The following is a 21,935-nucleotide window of genomic DNA, read 5'->3' on the forward strand; positions in this document are numbered from 1 at the left end:
TTTAATAATGGAACACTGGTCACTCTCAACCCTGCACCTTAGAGGCTGCTGCCCTATATACATAGACATTGAATAACTGGTCACTTTAATAATGGAACACTGGTCACTCTCAACCCTGCACCTTAGAGGCTGCTGCCCTATATACATAGACATTGAATAACTGGTCACTTTAATAATGGAACACTGGTCACTCTCAACCCTGCACCTTAGAGGCTGCTGCCCTATATACAGAGACATGGAATCACTGGTCACTTTAATAATGGAACACTAGTCACTCTCAACCCTGCACCTTAGAGGCTGCTGCCCTATATACAGAGACATGGAATCACTGGTCACTTTAATAATGGAACACTAGTCACTCTCAACCCTGCACCTTAGAGGCTGCTGCCCTATATACAGAGACATGGAATCACTGGTCACTTTAATAATGGAACACTAGTCACTTTAATAATGTTTACATACTGCTTTACTCATCTCATATGTACTGTATTTTAGTCAATGCCACTCCAACATTGCTCGTCTTAATATTTAAATATTTCTTAATTACATACATCTTACTTTTAGATGTGTGTTTTGTTGTGTATTGTTAGATATTACTGCACTGTTGGAGCTTGGAACACAAGCATTTAGTTAGATATTACTGCTCTGTTGGAACTAGGAACACAAGCATTTAGTTAGATACTACTGCACTGTTGGAACTAGGAACACAAGCATTTAGTTAGATATTACTGCACTGTTGGAACTAGGAACACAAGCATTTAGTTAGATACTACTGCACTGTTGGAACTAGAAACACAAGCATTTAGTTAGATATTACTGCACTGTTGGAACTAGGAACACAAGCATTTAGTTAGATATTACTGTACTGTTGGAGCTAGAAACACAAGCATTTAGGTAGATATTACTGCACTGTTGGAGCTAGGAACACAAGCATTTAGTTAGATATTACTGCACTGTTGGAACTAGGAACACAAGCATTTAGTTAGATATTACTGTACTGTTGGAGCTAGAAACACAAGCATTTAGTTAGATAATACTGCACTGTTGGAGCTTGGAACACAAGCATTTAGTTAGATACTACTGCACTGTTGGAGCTAGGAACACAAGCATTTAGTTAGATAATACTGCACTGTTGGAGCTAGAAACACAAGCATTTAGTTAGATATTACTGCACTGTTGGAGCTAGGAACACAAGCATTTAGTTAGATATTACTGCTCTGTTGGAACTAGGAACACAAGCATTTAGTTAGATACTACTGCACTGTTGGAGCTAGGAACACAAGCATTTAGTTAGATAATACTGCACTGTTGGAGCTTGGAACACAAGCATTTAGTTAGATACTACTGCACTGTTGGAGCTAGGAACACAAGCATTTAGTTAGATAATACTGCACTGTTGGAGCTAGAAACACAAGCATTTAGTTAGATATTACTGCACTGTTGGAGCTAGGAACACAAGCATTTAGTTAGATATTACTGCACTGTTGGAGCTAGGAACACAAGCATTTAGTTAGATACTACTGCACTGTTGGAGCTGGGAACACAAGCATTTAGTTAGATAATACTGCACTGTTGGAGCTTGGAACACAAGCATTTAGTTAGATACTACTGCACTGTTGGAGCTAGAAACACAAGCATTTAGTTAGATACTACTGCACTGTTGGAGCTAGGAACACAAGCATTTCGCCACACCCTCAATAACATCTGCTGAATATGTGTATGTGACCGATAGCGTCAACTAAATATGTGACCAATAGCATTTGATTTGATTTTTAAAATTTTTGTCGAAGGAGTGGCTTTGAGACGGCGTGCACATGCGCAGTTCGACACGAGAGAACCCTTAGACCCGATGACGTATTTGTTCACGTGAGTTTACCTCGTATGAACGGGGACTTCTGTTGGAGAATCAGTTTGAGCCGGTCTTTGATTACTGTCCTGTCTTTTGTAAAATTCTGAACATACCATTGGTTTGGTAGAACCTCCAGCACCGTAGGTGGCAGCACTGGGCCATAAACTAGTATACTTACCAAAACAAAACCACCATCGAAGTACTGGATTATCACGTGGACTTGTTATGGGTCAGGAAGAGGACATTCCTCAACAAATAATAGTTTAATAACGTTGCAAAGGTGACAAATCGTTCAGTTGATGGATCTAAAGGAAGATAGTGTTAATTTGCGATGTGCACCCGGATATGCTTGTGTGTTCTCTGCGGTTTACCTGCAGCAGGAAAGTCGACGCTTGCACAGGCGGTCAACTCTCACTCTGTCCAACGAGGATGGCGGTCCGCTGTCATTTCTTACGACGATCTGATTCCCGGTGACGCTTTCAATGTGAAGGAAGTCGAGGAGGATATTCCGCGATCGCAGACGGTACATTACAAGTCCTGTTTATATCAATGTAGACTACTGAAAACTGTAAATGCTCAACTACCCACCTGGGTTTTTTTTGTGCCGAAATTCAATCAAATCTGCATTATTGAATTACACTGCCTGTAAAGCAACTGCAATCAGACAACATTTTACCAGAGGAATCAAAAGGGAGTTAATTTCCATATAAATGCGTCATAGGTTTGATTGATATTGGAATGAAACGGCAAGGAGCAGGTCTCGAGCCCTCGAGCTTCTCGCAGGAGTTCCAGCGTTTATAAACCCAGGGTCGTTACAATATGATATACTATTTGAAATAGGCAACAGGGTTTGTCGTGAATTTATTCCTCATTTCACTGTGCCACAACCCCCATGTCTTTCAGCAGACTAAATGGAAGTGAAAGAACAGGGTTTGTCGTGAATGTGTTCCTCATGTCACTGTGCCACAACCCCCATGTCTTTCAGCAGACTGAATGGAAATGAAAGAACAGGGTTTGTCGTGAATGTATTCCTCATGTCACTGTGCCACAACCCCCATGTCTTTCAGCAGACTAAATGGAAATGAAAGAACAGGGTTTGTCGTGAATGTATTCCTCATGTCACTGTGCCACAACCCCCATGTCTTTCAGCAGACTAAATGGAAATGAAAGAACAGGGTTTGTCGTGAATGTATTCCTCATGTCACTGTGCCACAACCACCATGTCTTTCAGCAGACTGAATGGAAATGAAAGAACAGGGTTTGTCGTGAATGTATTCCTCATGTCACTGTGCCACAACCCCCATGTCTTTCAGCAGACTGAATGGAAATGAAAGAACAGGGTTTGTCGTGAATTTATTCCTCATGTCACTGTGCCACAACCCCCATGTCTTTCAGCAGACTGAATGGAAATGAAAGAACAGGGTTTGTCGTGAATGTATTCCTCATGTCACTGTGCCACAACCCCCATGTCTTTCAGCAGACTCAATGGAAATGTCACAGACAAACGGTGCTGCGGTGTGTTGAACACTTCCTACAGAGTCCCACAGAGCAGCTACCACCAATCATCTACCAGATCAACAGTGATGCCCGGAGTCGTCTCCTTCACGCCGCTCAGGTCTGCGGGACGCCGACGGGCTCTCCTCAGGTCTGCGGGACACCTTCAGATCGACCACCGCCGCCACTCGTCATTCTGCTGGACGACAACTTCTACTATCCCAGCATGAGATACGAGGTGTACCAACTGGCCAGAAAGCGTATGTTGAATCTGAAAACCCCCGTTGTAGAGAGTTACTGCACCGTCTGGAACCCCGTTGTAGAGAGTTACTGCACCGTCTGAAACCCCGTTGTAGAGAGTTACTGCACCGTCTGAAACCCCGTTGTAGAGAGTTACTGCACCGTCTGGAACCCCGTTGTAGAGTTACTGCGCCGTCTGGAACCCCGTTGTAGAGAGTTACTGCACCGTCTAAAACCCCGTTGTAGAGAGTTACTGCACCGTCTGGAACCCCGTTGTAGAGAGTTACTGCACCGTCTGAAACCCCCGTTGTAGAGAGTTACTGCACCGTCTGAAACCCCGTTGTAGAGAGTTACTGCACCGTCTGAAACCCCGTCGTAGAGAGTTACTGCACCGTCTGAAACCCCGTCGTAGAGAGTTACTGCACCGTCTAAAACCCCGTTGTAGAGAGTTACTGCACCGTCTGAAACCCCGTTGTAGAGTTACTGCACCGTCTGAAACCCCGTTGTAGAGAGTTACTGCACCGTCTGAAACCCTGTTGTAGAGAGTTACTGCACCGTCTGAAACCCCGTTGTAGAGAGTTACTGCACCGTCTGAAACCCCGTTGTAGAGAGTTACTGCACCGTCTGGAACCCCGTTGTAGAGAGTTACTGCACCGTCTGGAACCCCGTTGTAGAGTTACTGCACCGTCTGAAACCCCGTTGTAGAGAGTTACTGCACCGTCTGAAACCCCGTTGTAGAGTTACTGCACCGTCTGAAACCCCGTCGTAGAGAGTTACTGCACCGTCTGGAACCCCGTCGTAGAGAGTTACTGCACCGTCTGAAACCCCGTTGTAGAGTTACTGCACCGTCTGAAACCCCGTCGTAGAGAGTTACTGCACCGTCTGGAACCCCGTCGTAGAGAGTTACTGCACCGTCTGAAACCCCGTTGTAGAGAGTTACTGCACCGTCTGAAACCCCGTTGTAGAGTTACTGCACCGTCTGAAACCCCGTTGTAGAGTTACTGCACCGTCTGAAACCCCGTTGTAGAGTTACTGCACCGTCTGAAACCCCGTTGTAGAGTTACTGCACCGTCTGAAACCCCGTCGTAGAGAGTTACTGCACCGTCTGGAACCCCGTTGTAGAGAGTTACTGCACCGTCTGAAACCCCGTTGTAGAGAGTTACTGCACCGTCTGAAACCCCGTCGTAGAGAGTTACTGCACCGTCTGAAACCCCGTTGTAGAGAGTTACTGCACCGTCTGAAACCCCGTCGTAGAGAGTTACTGCACCGTCTGGAACCCCGTTGTAGAGTTACTGCACCGTCTGAAACCCCGTTGTAGAGAGTTACTGCACCGTCTGGAACCCCGTTGTAGAGAGTTACTGCGCCGTCTGGAACCCCGTTGTAGAGAGTTACTGCACCGTCTGAAACCCCGTTGTAGAGAGTTACTGCACCGTCTGAAACCCCGTCGTAGAGAGTTACTGCACCGTCTGAAACCCCGTTGTAGAGTTACTGCACCGTCTGAAACCCCGTTGTAGAGAGTTACTGCACCGTCTGAAACCCCGTTGTAGAGAGTTACTGCACCGTCTGAAACCCCGTCGTAGAGAGTTACTGCACCGTCTGGAACCCCGTCGTAGAGAGTTACTGCACCGTCTGAAACCCCGTCGTAGAGAGTTACTGCACCGTCTGAAACCCCGTTGTAGAGAGTTACTGCACCGTCTGAAACCCCGTTGTAGAGAGTTACTGCACCGTCTGAAACCCCGTCGTAGAGAGTTACTGCACCGTCTGAAACCCCGTTGTAGAGAGTTACTGCACCGTCTGAAACCCCGTTGTAGAGAGTTACTGCACCGTCTGAAACCCCGTTGTAGAGAGTTACTGCACCGTCTGAAACCCCGTTGTAGAGAGTTACTGCACCGTCTGGAACCCCGTCGTAGAGAGTTACTGCACCGTCTGGAACCCCGTTGTAGAGTTACTGCACCGTCTGAAACCCCGTCGTAGAGAGTTACTGCACCGTCTGAAACCCCGTTGTAGAGTTACTGCACCGTCTGGAACCCCGTTGTAGAGAGTTACTGCACCGTCTGGAACCCCGTTGTAGAGTTACTGCACCGTCTCAAACCCCGTTGTAGAGAGTTACTGCACCGTCTGGAACCCCGTTGTAGAGAGTTACTGCACCGTCTGAAACCCCGTTGTAGAGAGTTACTGCACCGTCTGAAACCCCGTCGTAGAGAGTTACTGCACCGTCTGAAACCCCGTTGTAGAGTTACTGCACCGTCTGAAACCCCGTTGTAGAGAGTTACTGCACCGTCTGAAACCCCGTTGTAGAGAGTTACTGCACCGTCTGGAACCCCGTCGTAGAGAGTTACTGCACCGTCTGGAACCCCGTTGTAGAGAGTTACTGCACCGTCTGGAACCCCGTCGTAGAGAGTTACTGCACCGTCTGAAACCCCGTTGTAGAGAGTTACTGCACCGTCTGAAACCCCGTTGTAGAGAGTTACTGCACCGTCTGGAACCCCGTCGTAGAGAGTTACTGCACCGTCTGGAACCCCGTTGTAGAGTTACTGCACCGTCTGGAACCCCGTCGTAGAGAGTTACTGCACCGTCTGAAACCCCGTTGTAGAGAGTTACTGCACCGTCTGGAACCCCGTTGAATGTCTTGATAATATTTTATTTAAAGCTTTTTGAAGCCCGGTGTACAAAACTGAAAGTACAATATGCAAAAATAATTTGGGAAGCATAGAAATTGCACACCTAGAACAGATCTACCGCTTTCTAAGACTTGCTTTCAATGAAAATGACAGATCTATAAGTCACATTTCTATGTGCATTTGGTCTGATCCGCCCCAAAAGTTACAAATTACCAAAGAAATGTACCGAACAAAACCAATGATTTCAAAGCTAAACAAACACCTCTTAGCCCAAGGACGACTTTTAATATGTCCACAGAAAACAAAAAAAAACATTTACAGGAACAACTGTGCAGATAAAGTTTGTTAACAGAATAAAACTGAGGGAGATTCGACCATAATTCTGTTACCAAACATTTGCATCTGCACAGTTTTTCCAGTATATTTTTTTTTAAACATTTTTAATTTATGTAAATTGTTCAAACAAGTAGTCATTGTGCATAGAATTGTATGTATGATTTGTTAAACTTTGAAATCAATGTTGTTGTTTTTTTTCTCTCATAAGTTTTCGTCTTAAATCAGAGTCTCGGTGTAATTCCGTTTCCGTGGAAACGCACCGTACCAGTTAACGTTATGTGGTCATTTTAACCAGTTCGTAAATCACAGATCTCGTTTGCCTACGGTGACATTTTTCTCTTTGAAACAGACTCTGTGGGATTCTGTCAGGTGTACGTCCACTGTCCCGTGGAGTCGTGTGTCAAGAGAAACCAGCTGAGGCCCCAGCCGTTACCCAGCGACGTTATAGTAGAGATGGCCAAGCGCATGGAGCCTCCAAACCCTCAGAGAAACCCATGGGAGCAGAACAGTGTCACTCTGGACAGCGAACACCACTTCACCATGGAATACATGTGAGTGAGTCTAGGGAAGTGTCCCCTTACACAAGCAATCAAATTAAATGTATTTATAAAGCCCTTCGTACATCAGCTGATATCTCAAAGTGCTGTACAGAAACCCAGCCTAAAACCCCAAACAGCAAGCAATGCAGGTGTAGAAGCACGGTGGCTAGGAAATACTCCCTAGAAAGGCCAGAACCTAGGAAGAAACCTAGAGAGGAACCAGGCTATGTGGGGTGGCCAGTCCTCTTCTGGCTGTGCCGGGTGGAGATTATAACAGAACATGGCCAAGATGTTCAAATGTTCATAAATGACCAGCATGGTCAAATAATAATAATCACAGGCAGAACAGTTGAAACTGGAACAGCAGCACGGCCAGGTGGACTGGGGACAGCAAGGAGTCATCATGCCAGGTAGTCCTGGGGCATGGTCCTAAGGCTCAGGTCCTCCGAGAGAGAGAAAGAAAGAGAGAATTAGAGAGCCACACTTAAATTCACACAGGACACCGGATAGGACAGGAGAAGTACTCCAGATATAACAAACTGACCCTAGCCCCCCGACACATAAACTACTGCAGCATAAATACTGGAGGCTGAGACAGGAGGGGTCGGGAGACACTGTGGCCCCATCCGATCCAAGCAATGTGACGTTAACGTAATCAAATGTTACTATTTATCTATATTAACCTTGTGTTTCACTGTCTCCTTCAGCCAAAGGTTGGTGAAGGTGATCTCTACTGCGTTGGAGAACCCACTGAGTCCAGTCCAGGACAACGCTGAGCAGAAGGTATGTTCTGTTAGTTCATGGAACCCACTGAGTCCAGTCCAGGACAACGCTGAGCAGAAGGTACGTTCTGTTAGTTCATGGAACCCACTGAGTCCAGTCCAGGACAATGCTGAGCAGAAGGTATGTTCTGTTAGTTCATGGAACCCACTGAGTCCAGTCCAGGACAACGCTGAGCAGAAGGTATGTTCTGTTAGTTCATGGAACCCACTAAGTCCAGTCCAACACTGAGCAGAAGGTATGTTCTGTTAGTTCATGGAACCCACTGAGTCCAGTCCAGGACAACGCTGAGCAGAAGGTATGTTCTGTTAGTTCATGGAACCCACTGAGTCCAGTCCAGGACAACGCTGAGCAGAAGGTATGTTCTGTTAGTTCATGGAACCCACTGAGTCCAGTCCAGGACAACGCTGAGCAGAAGGTATGTTCTGTTAGTTCATGGAACCCACTGAGTCCAGTCCAGGACAACGCTGAGCAGAAGGTATGTTCTGTTAGTTCATGGAACCCACTAAGTCCAGTCCAACACTGAGCAGAAGGTATGTTCTGTTAGTTCATGGAACCCACTGAGTCCAGTCCAGGACAACGCTGAGCAGAAGGTATGTTCTGTTAGTTCATGGAACCCACTAAGTCCAGTCCAACACTGAGCAGAAGGTATGTTCTGTTAGTTCATGGAACCCACTGAGTCCAGTCCAGGACAACGCTGAGCAGAAGTTATGTTCTGTTAGTTCATGGAACCCATTGCCACTTCCATAGGAAATCTCTGTGAAACCCTCCTATATTCTGTAGGAGGCTGACCATCAGAGCTGTGGTGTATTCTATATTCTGTAGGAGGCTGACCCTCAGAGCTGTGGTGTATTCTATATTCTGTAGGAGGCTGACCATCAGAGGTGTGGTGTATTCTATATTCTGTAGGAGGCTGACCGTCAGAGCTGTGGTGTATTCTATATTCTGTAGGAGGCTGACCATCAGAGCTGTGGTGTATTATATATTCTGTAGGAGGCTGACCGTCAGAGCTGTGGTGTATTCTGTATTCTGTAGGAGGCTGACCGTCAGAGCTGTGGTGTATTCTATATTCTGTAGGAGGCTGACCATCAGAGCTGTGGTGTATTATATATTCTGTAGGAGGCTGACCCTCAGAGCTGTGGTGTATTCTATATTCTGTAGGAGGCTGACCATCAGAGCTGTGGTGTATTCTATATTCTGTAGGAGGCTGACCATCAGAGCTGTGGTGTATTCTATATTCTGTAGGAGGCTGACCATCAGAGCTGTGGTGTATTCTATATTCTGTAGGAGGCTGACCCTCAGAGCTGTGGTGTATTCTATATTCTGTAGGAGGCTGACCCTCAGAGCTGTGGTGTATTCTATATTCTGTAGGAGGCTGACCATCAGAGCTGTGGTGTATTCTATATTCTGTAGGAGGCTGACCATCAGAGCTGTGGTGTATTCTGTAGGAGGCTGACCATCAGAGCTGTGGTGTATTCTGTAGGAGGCTGACCATCAGAGCTGTGGTGTATTCTGTAGGAGGCTGACCATCAGAGCTGTGGTGTATTCTGTAGGAGGCTGACCATCAGAGCTGTGGTGTATTCTGTAGGAGGCTGACCATCAGAGCTGTGGTGTATTCTATATTCTGTAGGAGGCTGACCATCAGAGCTGTGGTGTATTCTGTAGGAGGCTGACCATCAGAGCTGTGGTGTATTCTGTAGGAGGCTGACCATCAGAGCTGTGGTGTATTCTGTAGGAGGCTGACCATCAGAGCTGTGGTGTATTCTATATTCTGTAGGAGGCTGACCCTCAGAGCTGTGGTGTATTCTATATTCTGTAGGAGGCTGACCATCAGAGCTGTGGTGTATTCTATATTCTAGTAGGAGGCTGACCCTCAGAGCTGTGGTGTATTCTGTATTCTGTAGGAGGCTGACCAACAGAGCTGTGGTGTATTCTATATTCTGTAGGAGGCTGACCCTCAGAGCTGTGGTGTATTCTGTAGGAGGCTGACCATCAGAGCTGTGGTGTATTCTATATTCTGTAGGAGGCTGACCATCAGAGCTGTGGTGTATTCTATATTCTGTAGGAGGCTGACCCTCAGAGCTGTGGTGTATTCTATATTCTGTAGGAGGCTGACCCTCAGAGCTGTGGTGTATTCTAGTAGGAGGCAGACCATCAGAGATGTGGTGTATTCTATATTCTGTAGGAGGCTAACCCTCAGAGCTGTGGTGTATTCTAGTAGGAGGCTGACCGTCAGAGCTGTGGTGTATTCTATATTCTGTAGGAGGCTGACCATCAGAGCTGTGGTGTATTCTATATTCTGTAGGAGGCTGACCGTCAGAGCTGTGGTGTATTCTGTAGGAGGCTGACCCTCAGAGCTGTGGTGTATTCTGTAGCAGGCTGACCGTCAGAGCTGTGGTGTATTCTGTAGGAGGCTGACCATCAGAGCTGTGGTGTATTCTATATTCTGTAGGAGGCTGACCGTCAGAGCTGTGGTGTATTCTGTAGGAGGCTGACCATCAGAGCTGTGGTGTATTCTATATTCTGTAGGAGGCTGACCATCAGAGCTGTGGTGTATTCTATATTCTGTAGGAGGCTGACCCTCAGAGCTGTGGTGTATTCTATATTCTGTAGGAGGCTGACCATCAGAGCTGTGGTGTATTCTATATTCTAGTAGGAGGCTGACCGTCAGAGCTGTGGTGTATTCTATATTCTGTAGGAGGCTGACCGTCAGAGCTGTGGTGTATTCTATATTCTGTAGGAGGCTGACCATCAGAGCTGTGGTGTATTCTATATTCTAGTAGGAGGCTGACCATCAGAGCTGTGGTGTATTCTATATTCTGTAGGAGGCTGACCATCAGAGCTGTGGTGTATTCTATATTCTGTAGGAGGCTGACCATCAGAGCTGTGGTGTATTCTATATTCTGTAGGAGGCTGACCATCAGAGCTGTGGTGTATTCTATATTCTGTAGGAGGCTGACCATCAGAGCTGTGGTGTATTCTATATTCTAGTAGGAGGCTGACCGTCAGAGCTGTGGTGTATTCTATATTCTGTAGGAGGCTGACCCTCAGAGCTGTGGTGTATTCTATATTCTGTAGGAGGCTGACCATCAGAGCTGTGGTGTATTCTATATTCTAGTAGGAGGCTGACCGTCAGAGCTGTGGTGTATTCTATATTCTGTAGGAGGCTGACCCTCAGAGCTGTGGTGTATTCTATATTCTGTAGGAGGCTGACCCTCAGAGCTGTGGTGTATTCTATATTCTATAGGAGGCTGACCATCAGAGCTGTGGTGTATTCTATATTCTGTAGGAGGCTGACCCTCAGAGCTGTGGTGTATTCTATATTCTGTAGGAGGCTGACCATCAGAGCTGTGGTGTATTCTATATTCTGTAGGAGGCTGACCGTCAGAGCTGTGGTGTATTCTATATTCTGTAGGAGGCTGACCCTCAGAGCTGTGGTGTATTCTATATTCTGTAGGAGGCTGACCATCAGAGCTGTGGTGTATTCTATATTCTAGTAGGAGGCTGACCCTCAGAGCTGTGGTGTATTCTATATTCTGTAGGAGGCTGACCATCAGAGCTGTGGTGTATTCTATATTCTGTAGGAGGCTGACCGTCAGAGCTGTGGTGTATTCTATATTCTGTAGGAGGCTGACCATCAGAGCTGTGGTGTATTCTATATTCTGTAGGAGGCTGACCCTCAGAGCTGTGGTGTATTCTATATTCTGTAGGAGGCTGACCATCAGAGCTGTGGTGTATTCTATATTCTGTAGGAGGCTGACCGTCAGAGCTGTGGTGTATTCTGTAGGAGGCTGACCATCAGAGCTGTGGTGTATTCTATATTCTGTAGGAGGCTGACCATCAGAGCTGTGGTGTATTCTATATTCTGTAGGAGGCTGACCGTCAGAGCTGTGGTGTATTCTATATTCTGTAGGAGGCTGACCCTCAGAGCTCTGTGGTGTATTCTATATTCTGTAGGAGGCTGACCATCAGAGGTGTGGTGTATTTTGTAGGAGGCTGACCATCAGAGCTGTGGTGTATTCTATATTCTGTAGGAGGCTGACCATCAGAGCTGTGGTGTATTCTATATTCTGTAGGAGGCTGACCGTCAGAGCTGTGGTGTATTCTGTAGGAGGCTGACCATCAGAGCTGTGGTGTATTCTATATTCTGTAGGAGGCTGACCATCAGAGCTGTGGTGTATTCTATATTCTGTAGGAGGCTGACCGTCAGAGCTGTGGTGTATTCTATATTCTGTAGGAGGCTGACCCTCAGAGCTCTGTGGTGTATTCTATATTCTGTAGGAGGCTGACCATCAGAGGTGTGGTGTATTTTGTAGGAGGCTGACCATCAGAGCTGTGGTGTATTCTATATTCTGTAGGAGGCTGACCATCAGAGCTGTGGTGTATTCTATATTCTGTAGGAGGCTGACCCTCAGAGCTGTGGTGTATTCTATATTCTGTAGGAGGCTGACCATCAGAGCTGTGGTGTATTATATATTCTGTAGGAGGCTGACCCTCAGAGCTGTGGTGTATTCTATATTCTGTAGGAGGCTGACCGTCAGAGCTGTGGTGTATTCTATATTCTGTAGGAGGCTGACCCTCAGAGCTGTGGTGTATTCTATATTCTGTAGGAGGCTGACCATCAGAGCTGTGGTGTATTCTATATTCTGAAGGAGGCTGACCATCAGAGCTGTGGTGTATTCTATATTCTGTAGGAGGCTGACCATCAGAGCTGTGGTGTATTCTGTAGGAGGCTGACCATCAGAGCTGTGGTGTATTCTATATTCTGTAGGAGGCTGACCATCAGAGCTGTGGTGTATTCTGTAGGAGGCTGACCATCAGAGCTGTGGTGTATTCTATATTCTGTAGGAGGCTGACCCTCAGAGCTGTGGTGTATTCTATATTCTAGTAGGAGGCTGACCATCAGAGCTGTGGTGTATTCTGTAGGAGGCTGACCATCAGAGCTGTGGTGTATTCTGTAGGAGGCTGACCATCAGAGCTGTGGTGTATTCTGTAGGAGGCTGACCATCAGAGCTGTGGTGTATTCTATATTCTGTAGGAGGCTGACCATCAGAGCTGTGGTGTATTCTATATTCTGTAGGAGGCTGACCGTCAGAGCTGTGGTGTATTCTGTAGGAGGCTGACCATCAGAGCTGTGGTGTATTCTATATTCTGTAGGAGGCTGACCGTCAGAGCTCTGTGGTGTATTCTATATTCTGTAGGAGGCTGACCATCAGAGCTGTGGTGTATTCTATATTCTGTAGGAGGCTGACCATCAGAGCTCTGTGGTGTATTCTATATTCTGTAGGAGGCTGACCATCAGAGCTGTGGTGTATTCTATATTCTGTAGGAGGCTGACCCTCAGAGCTGTGGTGTATTCTATATTCTGTAGGAGGCTGACCATCAGAGCTGTGGTGTATTATATATTCTGTAGGAGGCTGACCCTCAGAGCTGTGGTGTATTCTATATTCTGTAGGAGGCTGACCGTCAGAGCTGTGGTGTATTCTATATTCTGTAGGAGGCTGACCCTCAGAGCTGTGGTGTATTCTATATTCTGTAGGAGGCTGACCATCAGAGCTGTGGTGTATTCTATATTCTGTAGGAGGCTGACCATCAGAGCTGTGGTGTATTCTGTAGGAGGCTGACCATCAGAGCTGTGGTGTATTCTATATTCTGTAGGAGGCTGACCATCAGAGCTGTGGTGTATTCTATATTCTAGTAGGAGGCTGACCATCAGAGCTGTGGTGTATTCTATATTCTGTAGGAGGCTGACCATCAGAGCTGTGGTGTATTCTATATTCTGTAGGAGGCTGACCATCAGAGCTGTGGTGTATTCTATATTCTGTAGGAGGCTGACCGTCAGAGCTGTGTGTCCAGTGTGGTCCACCAGGCTGACCGGGCCTGCAGACGCCTGGTCTCACAGGCCATGCAGGAGGCCAGAGGTCAGTGTTCATCCTTACTGTGATCCTTAAAGTACACACACACACACACACACACACACACACACACACACACACACACTGATAGAGTTTGCCGGCTGAGAGTACTGAGCGACTCTGAACGGAATGCCAGGCGTAATTTGCAAGCGGAAAATGTTGTCAGCCATACGTCCCCCGGCAGTCGGTCCCTAAAACCCTCCGTGCCGAACGAACGTCACACAAAGTGCAGATGAACAGCACGTGGACATTTTGGGGTGTTTCCCCTCCCCTTTAAAAGGTAGACTCAGTGAGATGACGTTGCCCGCACGAAATAAACACAATGTCCGGTCCATTTCCACAACAACTAAAAGAGGTGATGAAGCACGAGACGACTAAACTTCTCTGTTTTTTTGGGGGGGGGAACCCGTACCAACCACGTGGTAGCAGCGTGAAGCTCCCCTCGTGACGCGTGGTAGCGGCGTGAAGCTCCCCTCGTGACGCGTGGTAGCAGCGTGATGCTCCCCTCGTAACGCGTGGTAGCAGCGTGAAGCTCCCCTCGTGACGCGTGGTAGCAGCGTGAAGCTCCCCTCGTAACGCGTGGTAGCGCCGTGAAGCTCCCCTCGTAACGCGTGGTAGCAGCGTGAAGCTCCCCTTGTAACGCGTGGTAGCGGCGTGAAGCTCCCCTCGTAACGCGTGGTAGCGGCGTGAAGCTCCCCTCGTGACGCGTGGTAGCAGCGTGAAGCTCCCCTCGTAACGCGTGGTAGCGGCGTGATGCTCCCCTCGTAACGCGTGGTAGCGGCGTGAAGCTCCCCTCGTAACGCGTGGTAGCGGCGTGAAGCTCCCCTCGTGACGCGTGGTAGCGGCGTGAAGCTCCCCTCGTGACGCGCGTGGTAGCGGCGTGAAGCTCCCCGCGTGTCGCGTGGTAGCGGCGTGAAGCTCCTCGTGACGCGTGGTAGCGGTGTGAAGCTCCCCTCGTGACGCGTGGTAGCGGCGTGATGCTCCCCTCGTAACGCGTGGTAGCGGCGTGAAGCTCCTCGTGACGCGTGGTAGCGGCGTGAAGCTCCCCTCGTGACGCGTGGTAGCGGCGTGAAGCTCCCTCGTAGCGCGTGGTAGCGGCGAAGCTCCCCTCGTGACGCGTGGTAGCAGCGTGAAGCTCCCCTCGTAACGCGTGGTAGCAGCGTGAAGCTCCCTCGTAACGCGTGGTAGCAGCGTGAAGCTCCCCCTCGTAACGCGTGGTAGCGGCGAAGCTCCCCTCGTGACGCGTGGTAGCGGCGTGAAGCTCCCTCGTGACGCGTGGTAGCAGCGTGAAGCTCCCTCGTGACGCGTGGTAGCGGCGTGATGCTCCCCTCGTGACGCGTGGTAGCGGCGTGAAGCTCCCCTCGTGACGCGTGGTAGCGGCGTGATGCTCCCCTCGTGACGCGTGGTAGCGGCGTGAAGCTCCCCTCGTGACGCGTGGTAGCGGCGTGAAGCTCCCCTCGTAACGCGTGGTAGCGGTGTGATGCTCCCCTCGTAACGCGTGGTAGCGGCGTGAAGCTCCCCTCGTAACGCGTGGTAGCGGCGTGATGCTCCCCTCAGATACTCTTTTACTGTGTGAGAACATGGCAGTAATGTCTTGCCTCGCGCTCAACTCAAAATCTTGTTTCAACGTCGTCTGGAGTCTAACTTTTTAAAAAAGAGAGTTAATAGTGGCAAGGCATGTAGTAGCCAGTGGTTAGAGTGTAGAGGCGGCAGGTAGCCTAGTGGTTAGAGGCGGCAGGTAGCCTAGTGGTTAGAGGCGGCAGGTAGCCTAGTGGTTAGAGGCGGCAGGTAGCCTAGTGGTTAGAGGCGGCAGGTAGCCTAGTGGTTAGAGGCGGCAGGTAGCCTAGTGGTTAGAGGCGGCAGGGTAGCCTAGTGGTGGCAGGGTAGCCTAGTGGAGGCAGGGTAGCCTAGTGGTTAGAGGCGGCAGGGTAGCCTCGTGGTTAGAGGCGGCAGGGTAGCCTCGTGGTTAGAGGCGGCAGGGTAGCCTCGTGGTTAGAGGCGGCAGGGTAGCCTCGTGGTTAGAGGTGGCAGGGTAGCCTCGTGGTTAGAGGCGGCAGGGTAGCCTCGTGGTTAGAGGCGGCAGGGTAGCCTCGTGGTTAGAGGCGGCAGGGTAGCCTCGTGGTTAGAGGCGGCAGGGTAGCCTAGTGGTTAGTGGCGGCAGGGTAGCCTAGTGGTTAGAGGCGGCAGGGTAGCCTCGTGGTTAGAGGCGGCAGGGTAGCCTCGTGGTTAGAGGCGGCAGGGTAGCCTAGTGGTGGTAGCGGCGTGAAGCTAGGGTAGCCTAGTGGTTAGAGGAGGCAGGGTAGCCTCGTGGTTAGAGGCGGCAGGGTAGCCTCGTGGTTAGAGGCGGCAGGGTAGCCTCGTGGTTAGAGGCGGCAGGGTAGCCTCGTGGTTAGAGGCGGCAGGGTAGCCTCGTGGTTAGAGGCGGCAGGGTAGCCTCGTGGTTAGAGGCGGCAGGGTAGCCTCGTGGTTAGAGGCGGCAGGGTAGCCTCGTGGTTAGAGGCGGCAGGGTAGCCTAGTGGTTAGAGGCGGCAGGGTAGCCTAGTGGTTAGAGGCGGCAGGTAGCCTAGTGGTTAGAGGCGGCAGGGTAGCCTAGTGGTGGCAGGGTAGCCTAGTGGAGGCAGGGTAGCCTCGTGGTTAGAGGCGGCAGGGTAGCCTCGTGGTTAGAGGCGGCAGGGTAGCCTCGTGGTTAGAGGCGGCAGGGTAGCCTCGTGGTTAGAGGCGGCAGGGTAGCCTAGTGGTTAGAGGCGGCAGGGTAGCCTCGTGGTTAGAGGCGGCAGGGTAGCCTCGTGGTTAGAGGCGGCAGGTAGCCTAGTCGTTAGAGGCGGCAGGTAGCCTAGTGGTTAGAGGCGGCAGGTAGCCTAGTGGTTAGAGGCGGCAGGTAGCCTAGTGGTTAGAGGCGGCAGGGTAGCCTAGTGGTGGCAGGGTAGCCTAGTGGTGGCAGGGTAGCCTAGTGGAGGCAGGGTAGCCTAGTGGTTAGAGGCGGCAGGGTAGCCTCGTGGTTAGAGGCGGCAGGGTAGCCTCGTGGTTAGAGGCGGCAGGGTAGCCTCGTGGTTAGAGGCGGCAGGGTAGCCTCGTGGTTAGAGGCGGCAGGGTAGCCTCGTGGTTAGAGGCGGCAGGGTAGCCTCGTGGTTAGAGGCGGCAGGGTAGCCTAGTGGTTAGAGGCGGAAGGGTAGCCTCGTGGTTAGAGGCGGCAGGGTAGCCTCGTGGTTAGAGGCGGCAGGGTAGCCTAGTGGTGGTAGCGGCGTGAAGCTAGGGTAGCCTAGTGGTTAGAGGAGGCAGGGTAGCCTAGTGGTTAGAGGCGGCAGGGTAGCCTCGTGGTTAGAGGCGGCAGGGTAGCCTCGTGGTTAGAGGCGGCAGGGTAGCCTCGTGGTTAGAGGCGGCAGGGTAGCCTCGTGGTTAGAGGCGGCAGGGTAGCCTCGTGGTTAGAGGCGGCAGGGTAGCCTCGTGGTTAGAGGCGGCAGGGTAGCCTCGTGGTTAGAGGCGGCAGGGTAGCCTCGTGGTTAGAGGCGGCAGGGTAGCCTCGTGGTTAGAGGCGGCAGGGTAGCCTCGTGGTTAGAGGCGGCAGGGTAGCCTAGTGGTGGTAGCGGCGTGAAGCTAGGGTAGCCTAGTGGTTAGAGGAGGCAGGGTAGCCTAGTGGTTAGAGGCGGCAGGGTAGCCTCGTGGTTAGAGGTGGCAGGGTAGCCTCGTGGTTAGAGGCGGCAGGGTAGCCTCGTGGTTAGAGGCGGCAGGGTAGCCTCGTGGTTAGAGTCGGCAGGGTAGCCTCGTGGTTAGAGGCGGCAGGGTAGCCTCGTGGTTAGAGGCGGCAGGGTAGCCTCGTGGTTAGAGGCGGCAGGGTAGCCTCGTGGTTAGAGGCGGCAGGGTAGCCTAGTGGTTAGAGGCGGCAGGTAGCCTAGTGGTTAGAGGCGGCAGGTAGCCTAGTGGTTAGAGGCGGCAGGGTAGCCTAGTGGTGGCAGGGTAGCCTAGTGGAGGCAGGGTAGCCTCGTGGTTAGAGGCGGCAGGGTAGCCTCGTGGTTAGAGGAGGCAGGGTAGCCTCGTGGTTAGAGGCGGCAGGGTAGCCTCGTGGTTAGAGGCGGCAGGGTAGCCTCGTGGTTAGAGGCGGCAGGGTAGCCTCGTGGTTAGAGGCGGCAGGGTAGCCTCGTGGTTAGAGGCGGCAGGGTAGCCTCGTGGTTAGAGGCGGCAGGGTAGCCTCGTGGTTAGAGGCGGCAGGGTAGCCTCGTGGTTAGAGGCGGCAGGGTAGCCTCGTGGTTAGAGGCGGCAGGGTAGCCTCGTGGTTAGAGGCGGCAGGGTAGCCTCGTGGTTAGAGGCGGCAGGGTAGCCTAGTGGTTAGAGGCGGCAGGGTAGCCTAGTGGTTAGAGGCGGCGTGAAGCTTGGGTAGCCTAGTGGTTAGAGGAGGCAGGGTAGCCTAGTGGTTAGAGGCGGCAGGGTAGCCTCGTGGTTAGAGGCGGCAGGGTAGCCTCGTGGTTAGAGGCGGCAGGGTAGCCTCGTGGTTAGAGGCGGCAGGGTAGCCTAGTGGTTAGAGGCGGCAGGGTAGCCTAGTGGTTAGAGGCGGCAGGGTAGCCTAGTGGTTAGAGGCGGCAGGGTAGCCTAGTGGTTAGAGGCGGCAGGGTAGCCTAGTGGTTAGAGGCGGCAGGGTAGCCTAGTGGTTAGAGGCGGCAGGGTAGCCTCGTGGTTAGAGGCGGCAGGGTAGCCTCGTGGTTAGAGGCGGCAGGGTAGCCTAGTGGTTAGAGGCGGCAGGGTAGCCTCGTGGTTAGAGGCGGCAGGGTAGCCTCGTGGTTAGAGGCGGCAGGGTAGCCTCGTGGTTAGAGGCGGCAGGGTAGCCTCGTGGTTCGAGGCGGCAGGGTAGCCTCGTGGTTAGAGGCGGCAGGGTAGCCTCGTGGTTAGAGGCGGCAGGGTAGCCTAGTGGTTAGAGGCGGCAGGGTAGCCTAGTGGTTAGAGGCGGCGTGAAGCTAGGGTAGCCTAGTGGTTAGAGGAGGCAGGGTAGCCTAGTGGTTAGAGACGGCAGGGTAGCCTCGTGGTTAGAGGCGGCAGGGTAGCCTCGTGGTTAGAGGCGGCAGGGTAGCCTCGTGGTTAGAGGCGGCAGGGTAGCCTCGTGGTTAGAGGCGGCAGGGTAGCCTCGTGGTTAGAGGCGGCAGGGTAGCCTAGTGGTTAGAGGCGGCAGGGTAGCCTAGTGGTTAGAGGCGGCAGGGTAGCCTAGTGGTTAGAGGCGGCAGGGTAGCCTAGTGGTTAGAGGCGGCAGGGTAGCCTAGTGGTTAGAGGCGGCAGGGTAGCCTCGTGGTTAGAGGCGGCAGGGTAGCCTCGTGGTTAGAGGCGGCAGGGTAGCCTAGTGGTTAGAGGCGGCAGGGTAGCCTAGTGGTTAGAGGCGGCAGGGTAGCCTAGTGGTTAGAGGCGGCAGGGTAGCCTAGTGGTTAGAGGCGGCAGGGTAGCCTAGTGGTTAGAGGCGGCAGGGTAGCCTAGTGGTTAGAGGCGGCAGGGTAGCCTAGTGGTTAGAGGCGGCAGGGTAGCCTAGTGGTTAGAGGCGGCAGGGTAGCCTAGTGGTTAGAGGCGGCAGGGTAGCCTAGTGGTTAGAGGCGGCAGGGTAGCCTAGTGGTTAGAGGCGGCAGGGTAGCCTAGTGGTTAGCGGGCGGCAGGGTAGCCTAGTGGTTAGAGGGCGGCAGGGTAGCCTAGTGGTTAGAGGGCGGCAGGGTAGCCTAGTGGTTAGAGGGCGGCAGGGTAGCCTAGTGGTTAGAGGGCGGCAGGGTAGCCTAGTGGTTAGAGGCGGCAGGGTAGCCTAGTGGTTAGAGGCGGCAGGGTAGCCTAGTGGTTAGAGGCGGCAGGGTAGCCTAGTGGTTCGAGGCGGCAGGGTAGCCTAGTGGTTCGAGTGGAGGGGCGGCAGGGTAGCCTAGTGGTTAGAGCGTTGGACTAGTAACCAGAAGGTTGCAAGTTCAAACCCCCGAGCTGACAAGGTACAAATTTGTCGTTCTGCCCCTGAACATGCAGTTAACCCACTGTTCCTAGGCCGTCATTGAAAATAAGAATTTGTTCTTAACTGACTTGCCTAGTTAAATAAAGGTTAAAAAAAACCCAGAGAGAATGAATGATTGTGTGTTTATATTTTAGGTTTCTAAGTAGAACGTTTCTTGACTCACGACCTCCCCTTACTTCTTTATTACGCTCACCAGTAAATCACAACTCTTCATCCTCTATGTTCAGAACATCAACTCCCCCCCGAGAGGATGAGGTCTCTGGCAGCCGACCTCAATGAATCCAAAACCATGTTTCTCCAGGACCTGCGGAGACAAGTTCTCCAACCCTTAACCCAGGGAGAGGGCGTGGAGGTGGAGCGGGTTGTGAACGGAGCCGTGGACGTCTTCAACAAAGAGAAACAGGAAATCATTGCAAGATACCTTCCTCCTTGTGACAGAATAAAATGACACAGATAACGAGGGATAGATGATAGCCATTATGTAACTTTCATTGGTTCTGTGTAAATAGTCATACATATTGACATTAGTAATTATATTTCTATATTTTTATGACAAAATGTCCAACCTGTTAGGTGCTTATACAGGGTGGAACCTAGCGAGGTGGAAGTTAACAGGGTGGAAATGTGGAGGCTAACTTAGCCGTAGCACTGGGTGGAACCTAGCAGGGTGGAAATGTGGAGGCTAACTTAGCCGTAGCACTGGGTGGAACCAAGCAAGGTGGAAATGTGGAGGCTAACTTAGCCGTAGCACTGGGTGGAACCTAGCAGGGTGGAAATGTGGAGGCTAACTTAGCCGTAGCACTGGGTGGAACCTAGCAAGGTGGAAATGTGGAGGCTAACTTAGCCGTAGCACTGGGTGGAACCTAGCAAGGTGGAAATGTGGAGGCTAACTTAGCCGTAGCACTGGGTGGAACCAAGCAAGGTGGAAATGTGGAGGCCAACTTAGCCGTAGCACTGGGTGGAACCTAACAGGGTGGAAATGTGGAGGCTAACTTAGCCGTAGCACTGGGTGGAACCATGCAAGGTGGAAATGTGGAGGCTAACTTAGCCGTAGCACTGGGTGGAACCAAGCAAGGTGGAAATGTGGAGGCTAACTTAGCCGTAGCACTGGGTGGAACCAAGCAAGGTGGAAATGTGGAGGCTAACTTAGCCGTAGCACTGGGTGGAACCTAACAGGGTGGAAATGTGGAGGCTAACTTAGCCGTAGCACTGGGTGGAACCATGCAAGGTGGAAATGTGGAGGCTAACTTAGCCGTAGCACTGGGTGGAACCAAGCAAGGTGGAAATGTAGAGGCTAACTTAGCCGTAGCACTGGGTGGAACCAAGCAAGGTGGAAATGTGGAGGCTAACTTAGCCGTAGCACTGGGTGGAACCTAGCAAGGTGGAAATGTGGAGGCTAACTTAGCCGTAGCACTGGGTGGAACCTAGCGAGGTGGAAATGTGGAGGCTAACTTAGCTGTAGCACTGGGTGGAACCTAGCAAGGTGGAAATGTGGAGGCTAACTTAGCCGTAGCACTGGGTGGAACCTAGCAAGGTGGAAATGTGGAGGCTAACTTAGCCGTAGCACTGGGTGGAACCTAGCAGGGTGGGAATGTGGAGGCTAACTTAGCCGTAGCACTGGGTGGAACCAAGCAAGGTGGAAATGTGGAGGCTAACTTAGCCGTAGCACTGGGTGGAACCTAGCAAGGTGGAAATGTGGAGGCTAACTTAGCCGTAGCACTGGGTGGAACCTAGCAAGGTGGAAATGTGGAGGCTAACTTAGCCGTAGCACTGTGAGTGATCAAGATCCAGCTAGCATAATGGTGAACACTTGAAGATCTTTTTTTTTTTACTGTTCTGTCAAACACAATTTGAAATGATCAAATGTTCATCTAATTTAGCCGAATAGGGGGGGGACATTTTAAGAGTGAGACCGTACTGCCTCACATCTACATTTGAATGTTTCATGATGTAAAGCGAATGTTGACACTAATGCAGTGTTGTTATTGACACTTCCTGATTGTAATGGTCAAAAATGCAAATAAAATTCCCATTGAGATGGATATCTTTTGTGTTTTTATGGAAAAGGACACCTGGCTTTCTATTTAAAGCTCTTTGGAATCCACATTTTACAGTGAATAAGAGGTGTTATTTCCTGGGAACAGAAAAGGCACTGCATAACAGGAATGAATGACCCGGGTCTGTGAAAGACACATCTTG

The 21,935-nt window shown here is 50.9% G+C and overlaps 1 protein-coding gene across 2 annotated transcripts; it reads left to right on the top strand.

Annotated features, from left to right (window-relative positions):
- Positions 1-1,974: 1,974 nt before the first annotated feature.
- Positions 1,975-21,321, top strand: LOC135511814 (L-seryl-tRNA(Sec) kinase-like). Of its 2 annotated transcripts, none has more exons than XM_064933287.1 (6): positions 1,975-2,372; positions 3,327-3,603; positions 6,890-7,091; positions 7,787-7,862; positions 13,687-13,780; positions 19,964-21,321. In XM_064933287.1, the coding sequence occupies exons 1-6, from the start codon at positions 2,181-2,183 to the stop codon at positions 20,182-20,184; spliced, it is 1,062 nt and encodes a 353-aa protein (XP_064789359.1). In that variant the 5' UTR covers positions 1,975-2,180; the 3' UTR covers positions 20,185-21,321. The 2 variants fall into 2 exon arrangements, with proteins under 2 accessions (XP_064789359.1, XP_064789360.1); XM_064933288.1 differs by having other exon boundaries at positions 3,330-3,603.
- The last annotated feature ends 614 nt before the right edge of the window (positions 21,322-21,935 follow it).

Source organism: Oncorhynchus masou, chromosome 24 (assembly GCF_036934945.1).
Source record: "Oncorhynchus masou masou isolate Uvic2021 chromosome 24, UVic_Omas_1.1, whole genome shotgun sequence".
In the NCBI taxonomy this organism is placed as follows: Eukaryota; Metazoa; Chordata; class Actinopteri; order Salmoniformes; family Salmonidae; genus Oncorhynchus; species Oncorhynchus masou.

Coding starts and splice junctions, on each gene's coding strand:
- LOC135511814 (XM_064933287.1), top strand. CDS start 2,181: ATGTGCACCCGGATATGCTTGTGTGTTCTCTGCGGTTTACCTGCAGCA. Junction 3,604..6,889: donor GTACCAACTGGCCAGAAAGC/GTATGTTGAATC, acceptor TCTTTGAAACAG/ACTCTGTGGGATTCTGTCAG. Junction 7,092..7,786: donor CACTTCACCATGGAATACAT/GTGAGTGAGTCT, acceptor TGTCTCCTTCAG/CCAAAGGTTGGTGAAGGTGA.